An 18438-nucleotide genomic window follows, 5' to 3' on the forward strand; every position below is an offset into this window, starting at 1 on the left:
TGTATTTTGCAAATGTGGGGGATTGTGTCACATGACATCAAGGAAGTATAAGCTCAGTATGTAACAGTATGTAAAGCAGCCTCTTATGTGAGGTTTTATAAAACGAATCTAACTTAGAGAAGTCAATAAAAAAAAAATGATACATCCTCTGGGAACCATGAATGTTTGTATCTTATTTATTTTCAATCCATCCAAAGTGTTGTTCCAACCAAAATTGAATGGCATTGACATAAGAATATTGTCGTTTTCAGTACATTTGATAATCAGACACAGAATACAACACAAAGGCAACATCTGTGAAATGATTTACATTATGTACCACGACTAATTTCTCCTCAGCAGACTGTTTTGAACCTGCTCATGATACATATTCCACAGATTAGCTGGGTAAATCCCAATAACACAACAACCAATCCTCCGACCTGCGTTTCCATTCAGCAGGCTGCCAGCGTCTCCACCGAGGCCCAAGTCATCCATCTTTTCGTGCACCACCACGGCTCTTCCAATCACGGACAGCCCTCCGAACAGCGTAGCCTCCAATTCCATTAACATGTGGATTTTTCCTCCCTCGGGTTGGAAGTTCCCAAAGTCCCCCGGGTGGTTTGGATGATGCACATCACTTGGATTGTAATGGCCACCGGCGGCTTTACATTCCTGCCCCAGGTCACCGTACTGGTGGATGTGCACGGCTCTGTGCGGCTCTTGAGTGACATTTGTGGGGAAACCTTTGATCCGGAAGATGACATTGAGTTTTCCGTCAGGGTGATCCTGTTTGAACAGCACATGGCCGTACACTCTGGGCACGCCGTCCGGCAGTGAGTTGATGGGTCTTAGTTTGCAGGCTGCATACATGGTGCCGTTGTGCATCGTGACCTCTGGTGGGGCCAAAATGCTAGGGTCAGCTGAGACGCATTGTTGACAGACTGCCAGCAGAACAAACAGAGCAGCCCCCAACAAATTCTCTGACCTGTAATCGAGTGTCCAACAGAGTAAAAAGAACATTTTACTTTACAATTCCAATTTCTTTACAACACACTTTGATAAAAGTTCAGTGAAAAAGTGCAATATTTCCCTCAGAGTAAAAGTATATCACAGCAGATCTGTTAATCTACTGTAATAAACAAATATCCTCAGGCGGTTTTCCACCCTGTATGTCCCAGTGCACATCACACTTACATCTCTACTGACAAAACTATTTAAAGTGGATGCACACAACAGAATATTAACAGTACTTTATATTTCTCCATGTGAAAGAATAAGCTGAATAAACAGATGAAGTGTGCAGGCTGCTTTTACCACGAGAAAAACCCTTTCTAATCCTGTAAAGAGAGTTGATTAAACGGAAGCCTGAGTTCAGAGTCCACTTACCTGTGTAAACGCATTGTCACAAAATAAATCAAGATCCTGGAAAAGCTGGAAGTGTTTGGGGTTTCTCTGCTGCTGGAGCCGTGTCTCATTTTATACTCTGCCTATTTTTTATAAAAGTCTTGTATAAGAGTGAGGGGGCGTTACTCTGCTGAGGGTGGAGCAAAGCAGCAGATCCACACAGGACACAGATGATGCCAATGTTTTTTTTCCATTATTTATCTGTTTACTTTTCTCTGTATGTTCTGCAGAACCTGTTTACTTTTCCGGACATTTAACCTGTTTTTTCTGGGCCTCATCCTTTGACAAATATGTACGAGTTGGGAATGCATTCTGTAAAAAACGTATTTTAATTTCTTCTGTAAAAAAGAATCGCATTATTGAAATACTAATGATGACAAATCAGCCAGACAAACCTCCCTTGGGACCCTGGTGGTTTCATAATTTTCCAAGACATGCACTAACGGATCAGTACTCTGAGTTTAAATGATTAGCTGGTTAATTGGTTAAATTAATGATTGATAGAAATGTGATAAGCAACAAACAAAGAAAATCAAAACTAGAACCCGCCTCCCAATTTTGAAAATGTATTCAATTGTAATTTTTCCATGGAAACAATTTTCTTTTAAATGTTGGCCAGAAAAAACAATTTCAACTTGATAACTTGGGCTCATTTGGGCTCATTTTGACAGTGGGTCAATGGAAAATAATTGTCAGATGCACTGATCATGATGAGAAGCAATGGTGGCAGCCTCACACCACTTCTATGATTGATGTCTTGACGTGACAGAAAATGAAGGGAAGCAGTTTGATGAAACACAACATTACAACAAATCAATGAAAGCACAACTGAAGCAGATGAGATCTCGATCACACTGGGAGATGTCATATGCGACCTTCTGCTTCGACATGATGAATCAAATCATGTAAACTCAGACGCTGTGGAATAAACCACCATCCTGGAACTCTCAGAGAAGGAGGTGAACCCTCCAGACCAGCGGGTGGCGGTAAAACGAACCCTGTGAAACCTAACGTGAAAAGAGGAAAACAGGAACGCACCGGAATCAGGAAGCTAGCTGCACACCGATCTCCCGGCAGAATTGTGTCGGCGTTAATTGATTTGAGTGAATCCACATTTCCTCCTGTGAAGATGTCTAAAAGACACCGGCTGGATTTAGGTGATGACTACTCGTCCAGTAAGAAGAGGTCTGAGGGGTAAGAGCTGCTCCACGCCGCTGTGGTGCTAACCCACTGTTAGCTGATGCTAGCAGCCCGGCTAACCTTTACTAGGAACCGAGACAATGTAGCAGCGGCTGTTACTGTCGTAGCTGCGCTTTGTCGCGTGTTCTTCACACCACCCCCACATCTCGCTGCGTTATTTCGTCATCTTGAATTGAGCGATAAGTCAGTGTAAGCAGTTGCTAAGGAAGGCTCGAGCTAACGAACGTAGCATTGACGTTCTCCTCACTGCTGAGACACGTGTGTGCGGCTAACCTCAATTCAGCGCGGTGCTAACAACATCTACGAACGATTAACCGACTGGTATGACCCACACGTCGGTTACCCAGTATTTGTTTTTTAAAACGACCACGCAGCTCCGCGTATGCTATTAAAGTAAGGTCTGTTGACAATAGCATTACGCTAGCATGCTAGCTAAAGGCAGTCAGTAGAGGTGAAGCAGAAAAGCCAACATTTGTATTTAATATGCATTAGCTTGCTCACATATTTTATCTTTAAGTGATTCGTCAATAATATCCGCAGAGTCTTATATGAATCCTATGTTGATCCAGGACTTGCTTGCTGTCATCGTCCTGTCCACAACAGTCATGTAAAACACTCCCTTTGAATGCAGGGGTGTGTTCGGGGGTGGACTTTAAAACTGGATTCAGAAGTTAATCTGAAGTAATATAAGACTGTAGCAGTCTGAGATGATCGGAACAAGTGCAAGTCTTCCAGTGTTACTGTCTGTTTATCATAACTTGATAGAATGATTCATTTTGTTAGTGTCATGCACAGTATGTGCCCACAAGACACCATTATATATTGCATTTTACTTATATGTTTTAGAAAATGTAGAAACAGAGTCGAGGAAACCTGAGTAGAAGCATCAGTAACAGTACTAATCAATCATCCTGACGTTTTATTTCAAGATTTAAAAACAAATGTAGCCGATTTATAAGCATTAAAATCAAACAACCATTTCCTTCTGTCATCATCTATACACCAGGAAAGGTCTGGATTTTGAAACAGGCATTTCATGTAATTTGGAAATTCTGAATTCAGCATAATGTGTTATTCTCTGCTATTTATTCCACAGAATTGTTTCTGCAAATACTTATCCTTTACAAATTTGAAAAATCTGATTTTCATTTTTGATTTATTTTTGAAGCAACATGTTTTTAAAGTTTTGCTGCGCTCGTTTGAACAGGAGAGATCGGGACCGTGACAGAGACCGTGAGGACCGCTCCAGGGACAGGGACCGAGATAGGGATCGGGACCGGGACAGAGACCGGGACAGAGACCTGAAACCTGCTACTGCTCCACCTATCATCCCGGCAGCTGTGCCAGGCGTAATACCGCTCAAGCAGCTGTTGGTGCAGCAGCAGATCAATCCGTTCACCAACCTACCGCACACACCACGTTTCTATGAGATCCTGAAGAAGAGGTTGCAGCTTCCAGTGTGGGAGTACAAGGACAACTTCAGCGATATCATCACACGCCATCAGAGCTTTGTCCTTGTCGGAGAGACTGGCTCTGGGAAGACGACACAGGTCTGAAATCTCATCTCTCATATCATTTGTATTGTACATTAAAAGGTTCCTGTAGTTTATGCTAAAAGCTTTGTAACCTGTCTTCAATCTCCAGATCCCACAATGGTGCGTGGACATGGTGAGAGGCTTGCCTGGTCCGAAGCGAGCGGTGGCCTGTACTCAGCCCAGAAGAGTGGCCGCCATGAGTGTGGCTCAGAGGGTGGCAGATGAAATGGACATCATGCTCGGACAGGAAGTGGGTTACTCTATTCGATTTGAGGACTGTAGCTCTGCCAAGACCATACTAAAGTAAGTGATTCAGGGCTGCTATTGCAGAATTCCCACTACAGAGCAGCCTGTCTTATTTGTTTTAATCCATATTGTCTTAATCTAACAAATCATGTTTGATATTTCTTAAGGTACATGACAGACGGTATGTTGCTAAGAGAGGCGATGAATGACCCCCTGCTGGAGCGTTACGGTGTGATCATTCTGGACGAGGCCCACGAGCGAACTCTGGCCACAGACATCCTGATGGGAGTACTCAAGGAGGTGGTGCGTCAAAGACCAGATCTAAAGGTATTCTTCATTTTGAATCAAAGTGATATCGTGATAATGATTCCCTTTCTGTGTGAATGTTTTGTTTAGCAACAGCACATTTTGATATTTTCCTATTGATCCAGGCACACACTAGTTTCCATTTACTTCTATATGATATGCAAATGTTTAGCAGACTTGTGAAACTTGAAGTATGTAAACTAGCACACTGAACCTCATGCCTGCATTAGGTTTTGTTAATTACATTATGGTTGTGAGGTTTCACAGCCTTCACCTTTTCCATCAACCTGCAGTAAAATTGTATAGCCACCAGCCTAAGCAATACATAATATATATACTTTATAGAAATTCCTGGTAAGAATCTATAAGTGCACGTTATTTTGTTTACCAAGAGCCAAACCACACTGCTACTTTTGAATAAATATGAGGAGTTAAACATGACTTTTCTTGTTTCCTTGGTTGACAGGTGATCGTCATGAGTGCCACTCTCGATGCTGGGAAGTTCCAGGTTTACTTTGACAACTGCCCCCTGCTGACGATTCCTGGCCGTACCCACCCCGTGGAGATCTTCTACACCCCCGAGCCTGAGCGAGATTACCTCGAGGCAGCGATCCGCACTGTCATCCAGATTCATATGTGCGAGGAAGATGAAGGTGACTGCCTGCTCTTCCTCACTGGTCAAGAGGTAAGACTTATGGTGCTGATATTACTGGTCCAGTGAGAAACCTTGTTATTATCACCGTCTTGAACAGCAAAATTAAATCAAAACTTCCTTTCAGGAAATTGACGAGGCCTGCAAACGAATCAAGCGTGAGGTTGATGACCTTGGACCTGAAGTTGGGGACATCAAAATCATTCCACTGTATTCGACGCTGCCTCCACAGCAGCAGCAAAGGATCTTTGAGCCTCCTCCTCCAAGGAAGCCCAATGGCGCAATAGGAAGAAAGGTACATTTTAAATGATAAAGAAATATCGATACCAGCACAATTCCTTTTTAAAACTAATTCAATTTGACTCCTTGACTTCACATGATGCATCTATTTGCACCACTTAATAGAGGATATCTGACAGACTGTTGTTTCTTCTTCACAGGTCGTGGTGTCAACAAACATTGCTGAAACTTCTCTAACAATCGATGGCGTGGTGTTCGTCATTGATCCTGGATTCGCCAAACAGAAGGTGGGTTAAGAGTGACTCGCCTCACTGGAGTGTTGGGTGTACTTTGCTCAGCTGATTATTACTCAAGCTTATGTACTTTGTTCTGTATGAAATCTGTATAAAAAGATGGTTTGAATCATTCTGTAAAACCAAGTTTTGTTGTTGATCACTTGTGTCCTATCACATCCTTTTTATTTTGGTTACACTGTAAAAACCCGCACATCTCAGATCAGCTGTTTCACTTAAATATTCTTTTGATTATGTGTGCAGGTGTACAATCCTCGAATCAGAGTGGAGTCTTTGCTCGTCACAGCCATCAGTAAAGCTTCTGCCCAGCAGAGGGCGGGACGAGCCGGCAGAACACGTCCAGGAAAGTGTTTCCGTCTCTACACGGAGAAGGCCTACAAAACAGAGATGCAGGTAAGTGACAACACGCACATGAACAGGAGGGAGAGAAAAAACATATTTCTTTATTGTCTCTTTGTCATTTATCTTCTCAGAGTTGCATTGTCAGATGTATTTAACACAGTGATCATCTCTCTCCAGGATAACACATACCCTGAGATTCTACGATCCAACCTGGGCTCTGTTGTGCTGCAGCTGAAAAAGCTCGGCATTGATGACCTGGTGCACTTTGACTTCATGGATCCACCAGGTCTGTCCGTCTGCATTAAAGGAAAAATTAAAAGATCCAAAAGTTTCTAGTTGGGCAGAACCACCTGACATTGTGTGTGTCCCCTCCCTCTAACCACAGCTCCTGAAACCCTGATGAGGGCCCTGGAACTGCTGAATTACCTCGCGGCGCTCAACGACGACGGTGACCTGACGGAGCTGGGATCCATGATGGCCGAGTTTCCCCTGGACCCCCAGCTGGCTAAGATGGTCATTGCCAGCTGCGAGTTTAACTGCTCTAACGAGATCCTTTCCATTACTGCCATGCTGTCAGGTAATGCCCAGGACTGGGCTGATCTTCCTTGCCTTCCGTAGGCTCATTCTTTCTGGGATAGAAACGCTACTGTTCACTGGCGGTGTTGAAACGAAGCGTCTCACATAGAATTTAGTTTTAGTTCATATTTTCTTTCCTTTTTCTGTGACACCTCAAGCACTTTGGTCAACACCTTTGAGCAAAGTGTTGGTCTCATATTAAAATGACTTAAATTCTAAAACAAACAATTACAGAACACTACAGCTGAAATATAGTTTGATCCAGTGGCAGATATTTAATTTTATCTTTGAGAATACACACTGTGAGTCACAGACAAGTGTGAGCTTCAATTCTAGTTTAACCAAATTTTACCAATATGACCATCTTGCCATCATCATGTGGTGTCAAGTTTGTTCGGGGAGTGAAGTTTGTAGTTTATTAAAGAGTTGTGCAACATATTTTGTTTATTAAAAAAACAAAACATTGCATGTTATCACCTAAAAGCCTTTATTATCCACAATTTTAGTTATGGTTAAAATACATTTAACTCTGGACAGCTTAACCTAAATGGTGAATCGATCGGGAACTGAGTTTGTTTTGACTTTTTTCAATTTTAGGATTGAATTTACGGCCTTAATGTGCAGTATGTTTACTGGTTTACTGAATAGAGAGTGAGGATTCATCACCAAAGCATGTGGATAGGGCAGGAACCACTAAAACGTTTTCTTATTTGTCACATATTTCAGAATTTTCTTTTCATTCAAATTATCAAATGTGATTTTAAACTGTTATCATGTGTAGCTTTAACATACTATCTACTCTCTGAAAGTCTTAACGTCATTGCGTCTCGGTACGAAAAAAAAAGTCAGATTTCTGAATCTTGAAAAGTTAAACATTGCTGGTGTCCCTAACACTTTGTAGTTGTGTGAAAACTCTTGTTTTACAGATGTGGTTAAATGACCCCCCCTCTCTACGAGCTAATAGCCAGTACAGTTGGGAATGACCATGAGAAAAGACTGCTGCCCCATTTGATAGAGCTTGTGGTCCTGCCCTGTCCCAACGCAGTGTCGAGTGCCCTAGCATCATAGGCTTTGCTCCCCTATTTCTGTGAATGTTTGACTCATCCCTATGGGCGGCTTTGTTGGGGCCCATACCAACCTTGTTTAGTCCCACAGTGTTTTGTCCGCCCCACGGAGGCTAAGAAGGCAGCCGACGAGTCCAAGATGAGGTTTGCTCACATCGACGGAGACCACTTGACGCTGCTCAACGTCTATCACGCCTTCAAACAAAGTGAGCAACAGTCGAATGTTTTTTTTCCTTCATGTCACGGCACTGAAAGGTTTGCATTGATTAATATAACATAAGCTAAAACCCTATCTCGCCATGACAAAGATATAATATGAAACAGTTCTTCATTAACACAATTAGCCCTTTGTTAAATTTGTTTTTTTCACTGGTGTACATGTTTCCAACAATGTTCACCTCCCGAAAAATTCAAGCTAACAATACGCTTCCTTTTTGTCGCCTTTTTAAAAGCGTCATATCCACTTTACCTGTGGCTTTGCCCTATGCTATGACTTCTGGGGCAAACGATGTATGAAGGAGGAAAAACCCTCTGCTAGCCAGTTAGTAATCCTGCTAAATAACAGACAATCAGATGCAGATCAAAACATAAGCTCCTTGGCAGAGGTAAATATGTTGGCTCCAGCTTGTAGCTTCAAACTGTGATTAAAGTGAAGGAATTAAAAAAAATCACTAAATCGCTTCTTCGAGCAAGTTATGTAAATAAATGTTGTCTCTACATGTTTAAATCTTCTGCATTTTACGCATCGTTAATATAAACGAATAGTGCAGCTTTGAGTTTACTGTAAAACATTAAACATCTAATGCCTCTCCTCCCTCCCACTCACAGAGGCCAGAGAGTCCATTTTAATTATTGTTTTGGTTTTGTGTGGTTTTATTTTCATTTATTTAGGATTTGTGCAACCAATGCAAAAAAGTAGTCTGGAGCCCTGCTGTAGAGAAAGTGCAAAGACCTGACGCTGAACTAAATATCTGATCACTTGCTTTATATGTTATTTTCCAGACCATGAGTCGAACCAGTGGTGCTATGACAACTTCGTCAACTACCGCTCACTGATGTCTGCTGACAACGTGCGGCAGCAGCTGTCCAGGATCATGGACCGCTTCAACCTCCCCCGTCGGAGCACGGAGTTCACCAGCAGAGATTATTACATCAACATCCGCCGGGCGCTCTGCACCGGCTTCTTCATGCAGGTGAACATTCACTGGATGATGTCAATGATACTATTTAATAGCTTATAACGCACTGTATTTGCATTATTACTGTGCTTTACTATATTGTCATTATATTATAAATAGGGGAATTCAAAGATTTATTGGAAAATGTTAGGTTAAAATAGAACCCGATCATTTTGGGGGAAAGTGCCCTAACTGATATTAGTGGGTAAAAAATGTCCCGTACGATATATTTGCCAGTGTGTGTATATGCATATATGTATTTTAAGAATAATTGGCATTGATTCCTAAGATATCATTATCAAACCCTTATGACAAATTCATGTAATTGAGCCTTGATATTTTAGTTAATCATAAATTGTATTATATATAGCTATAAAATAAAAAATAAAATAAAACACCAATACAACCAAATATATATAACTTGAATTAAAGAAAAAATTGAACGTATGTTTTTTGTTTATCCTGTAAAATAAATGTTTTAAGATTGATGCATATGTGCATAATAAACGCAGACACCGATATACAGCTGTAGTTTACAGTAACAATGTTTGTTTGCAGATTTGTTGAGGTCTGTTTTCTGTCATTCTGCAGGTGGCTCATTTGGAGCGCACAGGTCATTACCTCACAGTGAAAGACAACCAAGTGGTCCAACTGCACCCATCTACAGTCCTAGACCACAAGCCTGAGTGGGTGCTCTACAACGAATTTGTCCTCACCACCAAGAACTACATCCGCACTTGCACAGACATCAAGCCTGAGTGGTATGTGTGTCGAGATTTACACGTTTTATTATAAATAAAGATAAATGAATATAACTGAACTAAAATAGCACATGATATCTGTGATTATAATCTAACATTCTTCTCTTTCTTTGGCTACAGGCTGGTGAAGATTGCCCCCCAGTACTATGAAATGAGTAACTTCCCACAATGTGAAGCTAAACGACAGCTGGAGCGAATCGTTGCCAAACTAGAGACTAAAGAGTATTCCCAGTACTGAATAACAGAAGTGTCCTGGAAAACGGCTGCGTACTATAGTTTTAGATGATTCTGTATCATTGTATCTTAATGTTTAAAAATTTGGCGTTTTGATTTTTATATTTTGTTTGTTTGTTTTTCCCCATCAAAGTTTATTCTGTAAGTGTAATGTCAGATTTAATATCAGCAGCAAGTATTGGACCTGGCTTTGAAGATTTTCAAAAGGAATATCAGAAACATGTCATTTAGATGTGGTGGACTTTCCTTTAGGGGACTGTTGAGTCGTTAAAAAAAGATTTGTGCTTGCTTTGTTTCTTTAATAAAGGAGCTTTGACTTAATTTCTCTGTACATATTAGTAAAACATGTTAATTGCAAAAGTTGTGTAGTTTGTAGTGCAGTTCTTTGCTTTTGTGTTGATGCTAATTTGGTCAAGAAAATAAACACTTGTTTCTTCTGAACCAACACACAGGTCGACATGAGCAGCATATTATTAATGCTCATGATAGTTGTCGTACGTCATCTTTGTTGCCTTGTGAACACGATATCTCGGGAACACCTTGCGGGAATTTCCTCAAATTTAGTGTAAACATTCACTAGGAAAAGAAGAAATGATTGGATTTTGTTGGTTCACAGTCAAAGGTCACAGTGACGTCATGTTTCTGTGAATGTTCCACAGCAAGAACACCCATCTGGAATTTCATTACATCTGGCACAAAAATTCACTTCATGATGAACTGATTTCAGTGTTCCAAGGTCAAGGTGAACTTGTATGCGTCTGCAAAAGTGTACATCTATATAATTCACAATTCAACTTTAACTTCTCATTCAGCATAAATAGAATACGGGCATTACATAGTTACTAAGTCTATAATGTAGTTACAGTATTTAATGTTTTTTTCACAACTGTGTTTCACTATATTATTCTCTCTCTTAATATACCGTTTTTAAACCTTAGGTTAGATAATAGGAAGAGGAAACAAAATCAAGTCATCCAAGTTTTATTTCTAGATTTTGTGAAATAATAGATAATTTGACCTTTATAAGTTACTGGGTTAAACCTGCTCTTGTACAGTGTGAGCCAAGACAACCTGTGGGTAAATGTTCCCCCTCTTACCTGCCCAACTATCATTCAAATCAACCCACATTTTTATTAAAAGCTATTTTGTGGACATTTGGCTTTCACCCAACAGAGAATTAAGTGTAAAAGTTGGAGAAAGAGAGAGAGCAGGGGAGACCTTCAGCAAACTGCCGGGTTGAAACAAGCAGCGGCTGCAAGAGGACTTAAGTAAACTGAATTTTAAACAATTCACACGGATCAGAATGTAAAAAAACCTTTGCTTGACTGAATACTCTCTCATGTTAGTAGCTTTTTACTCCTGCTGCCCCTCTACGTCCTCTATGGTCTCTGCCAGGCACCTGTTGCGTGTCTCTGCCAGCGTTCTTGCGGCTAGTGCCCCGAGTACAGCCGAAGAGCACAGGACAACTTGTGGCAGATCCCTCCAGACGTCGTCCAGTAAGAGGATGAAAGGAGCCACAGCTACACCAAGTCGAGCCATGGAGGAGTTGTAGCCCATACCATTCTGTCTAAAAGAAACATTTATAACAAGAATTAGCTATCCTGCCAACAAACCAACCAACGTACAGACATGGGTGGAAACATATCTTCTATCTGAAGATCTATCCTCTGTCCTGCAGTGTTGGGATAGCACAGTATATATGTTACAGATCTAAAATGTGACAGGTTCTGTTCGGGTTGTTGAGACAAAGAAAAAGAAGGTATATAGTTACCTCACAACAGTGGGATAGAGCTCAGAGCTGTAGAGCACAATTGTTGAAAAGGATGCTGAAGAAAACCCTTTTCCAATGACTGCTACCACTGTTCTGACCACAGACATATCTGAGAGAAAAACATCACTTTTAGTAGGTTTTAATTCCTTATATATTTCAGTGTGTAGTGACTACACTGTGCTATAGATGTACAGTAGATCTGTGGAAATGAAGGCTACCTTTAGGTACCAAGATATTGATCCCAAGACAGATGGCGGCCATCAGTAGAGATCCCACCTCCGTGCATCTCCTGCCGATCTTATCCAGTAAATAGTAGATGGCTAGTTTGGCTGGGACCTCAATCAAAGCATAGGTGAACTGAGTGAGGTAGATATTGAGCTTGAAGCCTGTGATGTTGAAGCTGATGCCATAAAATGTCGTCGCTACACAAAACCTAGAGGTAGAGAAAAAGGAAACTCATGAAATCGAGTAACAGGTTGTTGATACACAGTCACTAAGAGTTTTTCATCTGTTGCTTTAAAAAGTAAAACTAACCCTGTGATAGAAACAATAGTTTAAATAGTTTTCAACGTAAAGCCACTGGGCTTAATGGTAATGTGAATACAGACCACACAATGCCAGTACTCAGGACCAGTTTCCTCATCTTGGGTGTTCGTATCAGATCGATGTAGGAATATGTTCGATCTCTTTTCTCTGTCACCACAATCGTTGATAGTGTCTGAAACAATGCAAAGCAGTGTTATTTGTCAAACCACAATATGAGTATCAGGTTGATATCGAAGAAAATATAAAGAGATTTCGAGAATAAGGTAATATTTTGAGAATAATGTAATTGACAGAGAAAATAGTCCTTTTATTATTAGTACAACGTATTTTGTTATTGTTAGATCTTGAGCCTGTAGTTGTTTCCTAGATCACTATCTCTTGAACACACATATTCAATGTGCCAACCTCGGTTTTAAGTGAGTGAATCTGCTTCTCCCTTTGGTTCATTGTGGCACATCTTTTCAGATACATCTGTGCTTGCTCCAGTTTCCCATTAGCAATGAGCCACCTGGCCGACTCTGGCATCCACCTAATGTTGAAGAAAAAACTCTTAGTTATAATGTATGACACGGCAATGACTTTTCATTTCATGTTTTATAAGACCATACTCTGTAAATACCTTGTCTTAATCTGTGGGGTACAGGTGAAGGATAAAAGCTTTTTGTTTTCCCAATGTTCAACATTAAATCCATACATGGGTACATGTCACTTAAACATTAACCAGTCGCAGTCTCTCTGAATAACGGCTGAAAGATCTCAGTGTTAGATTCGTACCTCCAGCTGACGATGGCCGCGATTAGAGGAGATGTGACGCTAACAACAAGCCACCGCCAGTCAGTCACAAAGTAGCCGATAGCGGCAAACACTGCACTCCCAAATGTCCATGATAAGCTGTCCACCACTCCCACCAGTTTTCTGTGCTCAACATCCACCCACTCCACGCCTGTAAAGAACAAACACCTCATCACTTCACAAGGATCATGTCAAAACCTTCACTATTAAGACAATTTATTTTCTATAGATCAGCATTTAGTCTGTTTAGATAAATTCAGATAATGAACAGAAACGATTTACTGATGGCTGTTGAGACAATGATGATGCCAGTGATGCTAAATCCCGTGAAGAACCTCAGCACAACGAACATCACATAGGATGAAGAAAAAGCACTCGCGACAGCGAACAGCGTCCCAAACACGTAGGAGACCAGCAGCATGATCCTCCGGCCGAACCTGCGGAAAATCAGGAGGTCTCAAAATTTTGTGTTTCTGATTGGGTGGTAAAGGTTCACACTTTTGTTTTTAAGCTGCGTGATACCTGTCACTCAAACCTCCAAAGGTCAAGGCTCCAAACATCACCCCAACAAAGAAGATGGTAGCAGTCGCCTTGTTTTTACTTTTTCTGTCACATACCAGGTCCCACTTGAAACAAAATGAAGAAATGAGACAAGTTAAGTCTGTTCCCTGAACACAAGTAACTTCTTCTCCAGACAAAGTACATTTCCCTTGTGATATGTAGTAAAGTGTAAAGTAGTCTACCTGTGAGGTGATAGTAGATTTGAAGGTGCTGTGATCGTACACCCATCCATTCTGGCATGACACTGTGGGCAGGTCGGTAACGTTGGAGGAGTCGAGCAGCAGATGATACTGCGGCTCTGTGAACATCTGACAGGAGCTCGGAGTCCCATCCTCCTGGACTGGAACACCAACAATAAGTTTCTCAGCCTGCGACAAATTCCTAAAAATACCTCCGTCATCCAGCGAGCTGATGTCGCAGTGGTGAGAGGGCACGGCCGCTATGAAGTTGTTCAGCATGAAGTGGCAGGGCATCGTGAAGCGGCCGAGGAAGCTGATCGCAATGATTGTTATCTGAAATCTTCCAAATCCATTGATGTCGGCGAGGATGTTCTCAAACTTCATTGTGGCCTCTCGTGGTGTAAAATGTCTTCCTGTCAGAACAGAACATTACAGAAAACCCACAGGGTAACCTTTGGCGTTTGATTTTCCCAAGGGCTGCCGTTGTAAAGTTGAAAAGGTAAATGTTTTACCTCCCTTAACCACTAAAATAACTTCAGTCTATGTTACACAACTGTTCCTGGACCCCCCCCCCTCTTCTCTCCTCTTTCCCCAAACGGTTGAGGTAGATGGCCGCCCACTTTAAATCTAGTTATGCAAGAGGTTTCTTCTTGTTTTCTCTGCACCATGACACTCATTGGGAATGTCACTACATCTGGCACTAACGTTCACTTGGATTTTGACCAGTTGTCACTTAATGATCAACTGATTTTAGGTGAACTCGTAGGTGTCTGGAAAAGTGTTTGCAGACTGACACTGAACTGATTAGTGGAGGCAAACACCTGTAGTTCATTTAAAGACTTTCATTTTATCACAAACGTGCATGTTGTATATAATTCACAGATAAACTTTAACTTCTCATTTAGCATAAATAGAATACAGGCATTTATTAGATAGTTAATAAGACTATAATGTAGTTACAGGCTAGATGACATTTATAATTTACAGCACTTTTCACAACTGTGTTTCACTATATTATTCTTTATCTCTTAATATACCATTTTTTAAACCTTAGGTCAAAAAATAATAGGAAGAGTAAAGGAAATAAAGTCATCCAAGTTTTGTTTCATGATTTTTTGAAATAATAGATAATTACACATTTATAAGTCACTGGGTTAAACCTGCTCTTGGACAGTGTGAGCCAAGACAACCTGTGGGTAAATGTTCCCCCTCTTACCTGCCCAACTATCATTCAAATCAACCTTTTTATTCAAACCTTTTTATGAAAAGATATTTTCTGGGCATTTGGCTTTCACCCAACAGGAGAGAGTTAAGTGTAAAAGTGGGAGAGAGAGAGCAGGGGAGACATTCAGCAAACTGCCGGGTTGGAACAAGCAGTGGCTGCAAGAGGACTCAAGTAAACTGAATTTTAAACCATTCACACAAATCAAAATGTAAAAAAACCTTTGCTTGACTGAATAATCTCTCATGCTAGTAGCTTTTTACTACTTGTTGGGACCTGGTATTTGTGAACTACAGTTCGGCCTACATGTGTAGTCAAAAGCCTAAGGCCGCATGTCCTTTGTTCTGGAGAAAACTAGAGCCTCCAGAACTCAGTCTCCCAGGGTGTCTCAACGTCACACAGAGGTGTGAAAACCGACCGGGGACACAAGTTTCAACTACTATTGGTCACTCTGGGCCCCATGACCTATGAGGTCACCAAGCCAATATAAGGCCAGGTCTCCCTCTCTTCATTCTCTTTCTACGCCACCCTCGAGAGGAGAAGGGTGTCCAGCTTCTTTCCATGCACCTCTCCGAGAGGAGCACACCGCTCTTCCTCGATTCCTCTTTCAACGCGACTGTCCGAGAGGAGCCCACCTCTCTGTCTGCGCACGAGGTGCAGCTTTCCACGCACCGAGCGAGGGAAACCTCCTCCAATCCAAGCTCTACCAACCTTCAAGCAGCGACGCGATGTCCTGCCGGAGAACTTCGAACAGCAACTGAGCTGCACCGCACCACAAAGGCAGGAGCCAAAAAACCAGCAAGACGACTTCACAGAACTTCAAACAGCACAGAAACCTTTTTTCCCTTTCCATGGACGGGTAACACAACTGGGCTTAATAATTATACTAGGCTAAGCAAAGACTGTTTATTCGATTCCATGTGATGTTTACAAGTTTGATTTGTGTTGCTGTGCTATTTTGGTTACAAGTTATTTGAAAGTTAATGTTAGTTATGCCCTTCAGTCTTTCCTTGCATGCATCTAGAAACTTTCCGTAATTTGGCACCAACACAGACACACGCATATCTCAGCACCCATCTCTCTGACCCCCGCTACATGTCGTAAACATTGCAAAGGGGGGGGCGTTATCTTTGGAGTGGCCATCCGCCATTTTGGAAGCACGCTCACTCACACAGACACACAGAGACACAGACACACACACGTATACTCACATACGCATCTTTGTTTAGATAAATTCAGATAATGAACAGAAACGATTTACTGATGGCTGTTGAGACAACGAGGATGCCAGTGATGCTAAATCCCGTGAAAAACCTCAGCACAACGAACATCACATAGGATGAAGAAAAAGCACTCGCGACAGCGAACAGCGTCCCAAACACGTAGGAGACCAGCAGCATGATCCTCCGGCCGAACCTGCGGAAAATCAGGAGGTCTCAAAATTTTGTGTTTCTGATTGGGTGGTAAAGGTTCACACTTTTGTTTTTAAGCTGCGTGATACCTGTCACTCAAACCTCCAAAGGTCAAGGCTCCAAACATCACCCCAACAAAGAAGATGGTAGCGGTCGCCTTGTTTTTACTTTTTCTGTCACATACCAGGTCCCACTTGAAACAAAATGAAGAAATGAGACAAGTTAAGTCTGTTCCCTGAACACAAGTAACTTCTTCTTCAAGACAAAGTACATTTCCCTTGTGATTTGTAGTAAAGTGTAAAGTATTCTACCTGTGAGGTGATAGTAGATTTGAAGGTGCTGTGATCGCACACCCATCCATTCTGGCATGACACTGTGGGCAGGTCGGTAACGTTGGAGGAGTCGAGCAGCAGATGATACTGCGGCTCTGTGAACATCTGACAGGAGCTCGGAGTCCCATCCTCCTGGACTGGAACACCAACAATAAGTTTCCCAGCCTGCGACAAATTCCTAAAAATACCTCCGTCATCCAGCGAGCTGATGTCGCAGTGGTGAGAGGGCACGGCCGCTATGAAGTTGTTCAGCATGAAGTGGCAGGGCAGCGTGAAGCGGCCGAGGAAGCTGATCACAATGATTGTGTAACAATGCCTCTGCGTTACCGTGAGTTCCTCGTCATGAACACAAGGGGAATCAGGTAGGTGTCTTCAATGTCTCTCTTTATTCGCTCCACACACACACGTCAACAAACATAAACTTAAATCACACATAAAGCAACTAGCTTTACAGCTTGGTATCTCTGAGTTTCTGAGTCCGGGAGTGATCTCCTGGTTCCCGGCCAACCCGCGCCCCAGCGCGCTACTGCTGATAAAGAGGAGAGAGTCCTTAGTTGAACTGGAACACCTGTGTACAATCAGACTCTCTCCCTGGCACCGATCCCAGAACCCCATCCCCACTCCCTCCCTCCTGCAGCCGACGCTGACCACGCCCCACTACCACAGATTGTTATCTGAAATCTTCCAAATCCATTCGATCGGAACATTACAAAAAACCCACAGGGTAACCTTTGGCGTTGGATTTTCCCAAGGGCTGCCGTTGTAAAGTTGAAAAGGTAAATGTGTTAATCCTCCGTTCACCTCTATGTTATACAACTGTTCCTGCCCCTGAATCCGGTTCTGCTAGATGTTTCCTCTTGTTTTATCTGCACAAACATTTGCTTGACGTGCAAACTGTTGGGTTTCATATTATTGTGAACTCTTTTTCTGTAAAGTGTCTTGAAATAATGTATGTTACGACTGGGCGCCATACAAAAAAAAAAAGAAATAACATTAATTGGAATTGAGATTGATTTGTGGGATTGTGAAGCATTAGAGGTAATAATTAAAGCAGGAGTCTCAGGATTTAATGAAATGAGTCATCTTTTATTTAATTGCATTACATCATAAAAATAAACCATAAATCAGTGGTAGTGGCGGTGGTAATGCATTTGTTTAAATGTATAGTAAAACTGTCTCGACCCAAGTAGTCACAGTTTGTTGTTTATGTTCAGTGTTCTTCAATGGCCTCGCCGTCCTTTGGGGTAAAACGATGTTGGACATTTTTGCTGAATTGAAATTGCAAAAGCTGCTTCCACAGACATCATAGTGTGCAATCTGAAACAGACTAAAATAGAACAAAATAAAGAAAAGACAAATTAAAAGTAACAATGCATAATATTTTGTCTGTGCATACTTGGTAGGTTGAGTGGGTGGAGACTAAACTTAAGGCTTAAAAGACAGCAAGCATTTGCCAGGTGGCCATAAACATGACTCATTTAAATGTTACATCATATCAGGGAACTTTGGAAACAAACTAATTTGTCAGTAGGTTTTTTACAGCTTGTTCCCGCTGCATTGTGTTCATACTGGTCTTTAAGTGGAAATGACGAAAACCCTTAAGGTGGTGA

The 18438-nt window shown here is 41.7% G+C and overlaps 3 protein-coding genes across 4 annotated transcripts; 1 reads left to right on the forward strand and 2 right to left on the reverse strand.

Moving 5' to 3' along the window:
* Window positions 1-160: 160 nt before the first annotated feature.
* Window positions 161-3217, reverse strand: LOC118119320 (extracellular superoxide dismutase [Cu-Zn]). 2 transcript variants are annotated; one of them, XM_035173189.2, is made up of 2 exons: window positions 3088-3217; window positions 161-967 (listed from the first exon to the last, which is right to left on the reverse strand). In XM_035173189.2, coding segments are annotated over exons 1-2 (645 nt in total). In that variant the 5' UTR covers window positions 3090-3217; the 3' UTR covers window positions 161-324. The 2 variants fall into 2 exon arrangements, with proteins under 2 accessions (XP_035029080.1, XP_035029071.1); XM_035173180.2 differs by lacking the exon at window positions 3088-3217 and adding an exon at window positions 1369-1516.
* LOC118119303 (ATP-dependent RNA helicase DHX15) lies at window positions 2385-10373 on the forward strand. The gene is made up of 14 exons (XM_035173143.2): window positions 2385-2580; window positions 3794-4136; window positions 4231-4424; window positions 4535-4694; window positions 5140-5358; window positions 5453-5620; window positions 5766-5852; window positions 6102-6251; window positions 6378-6486; window positions 6586-6777; window positions 7924-8046; window positions 8843-9033; window positions 9610-9779; window positions 9900-10373. The coding sequence occupies exons 1-14, from the start codon at window positions 2516-2518 to the stop codon at window positions 10015-10017; spliced, it is 2289 nt and encodes a 762-aa protein (XP_035029034.1). The 5' UTR covers window positions 2385-2515; the 3' UTR covers window positions 10018-10373.
* Window positions 10374-11366: 993 nt separating this feature from the next.
* Window positions 11367-14246, reverse strand: LOC118117571 (solute carrier family 22 member 7-like). Its single transcript, XM_035169908.1, has 9 exons — window positions 13866-14246; window positions 13645-13748; window positions 13405-13559; window positions 13105-13273; window positions 12736-12859; window positions 12393-12502; window positions 12003-12217; window positions 11785-11893; window positions 11367-11580 (listed from the first exon to the last, which is right to left on the reverse strand). Exons 1-9 carry the CDS (start codon window positions 14244-14246, stop codon window positions 11367-11369), a joined length of 1581 nt encoding a protein of 526 aa, XP_035025799.1.
* Between the last annotated feature and the right edge of the window lie 4192 nt (window positions 14247-18438).

This window comes from Hippoglossus stenolepis, chromosome 2 (genome assembly GCF_022539355.2).
Source record: "Hippoglossus stenolepis isolate QCI-W04-F060 chromosome 2, HSTE1.2, whole genome shotgun sequence".
Classification (NCBI taxonomy): domain Eukaryota; kingdom Metazoa; phylum Chordata; class Actinopteri; order Pleuronectiformes; family Pleuronectidae; genus Hippoglossus; species Hippoglossus stenolepis.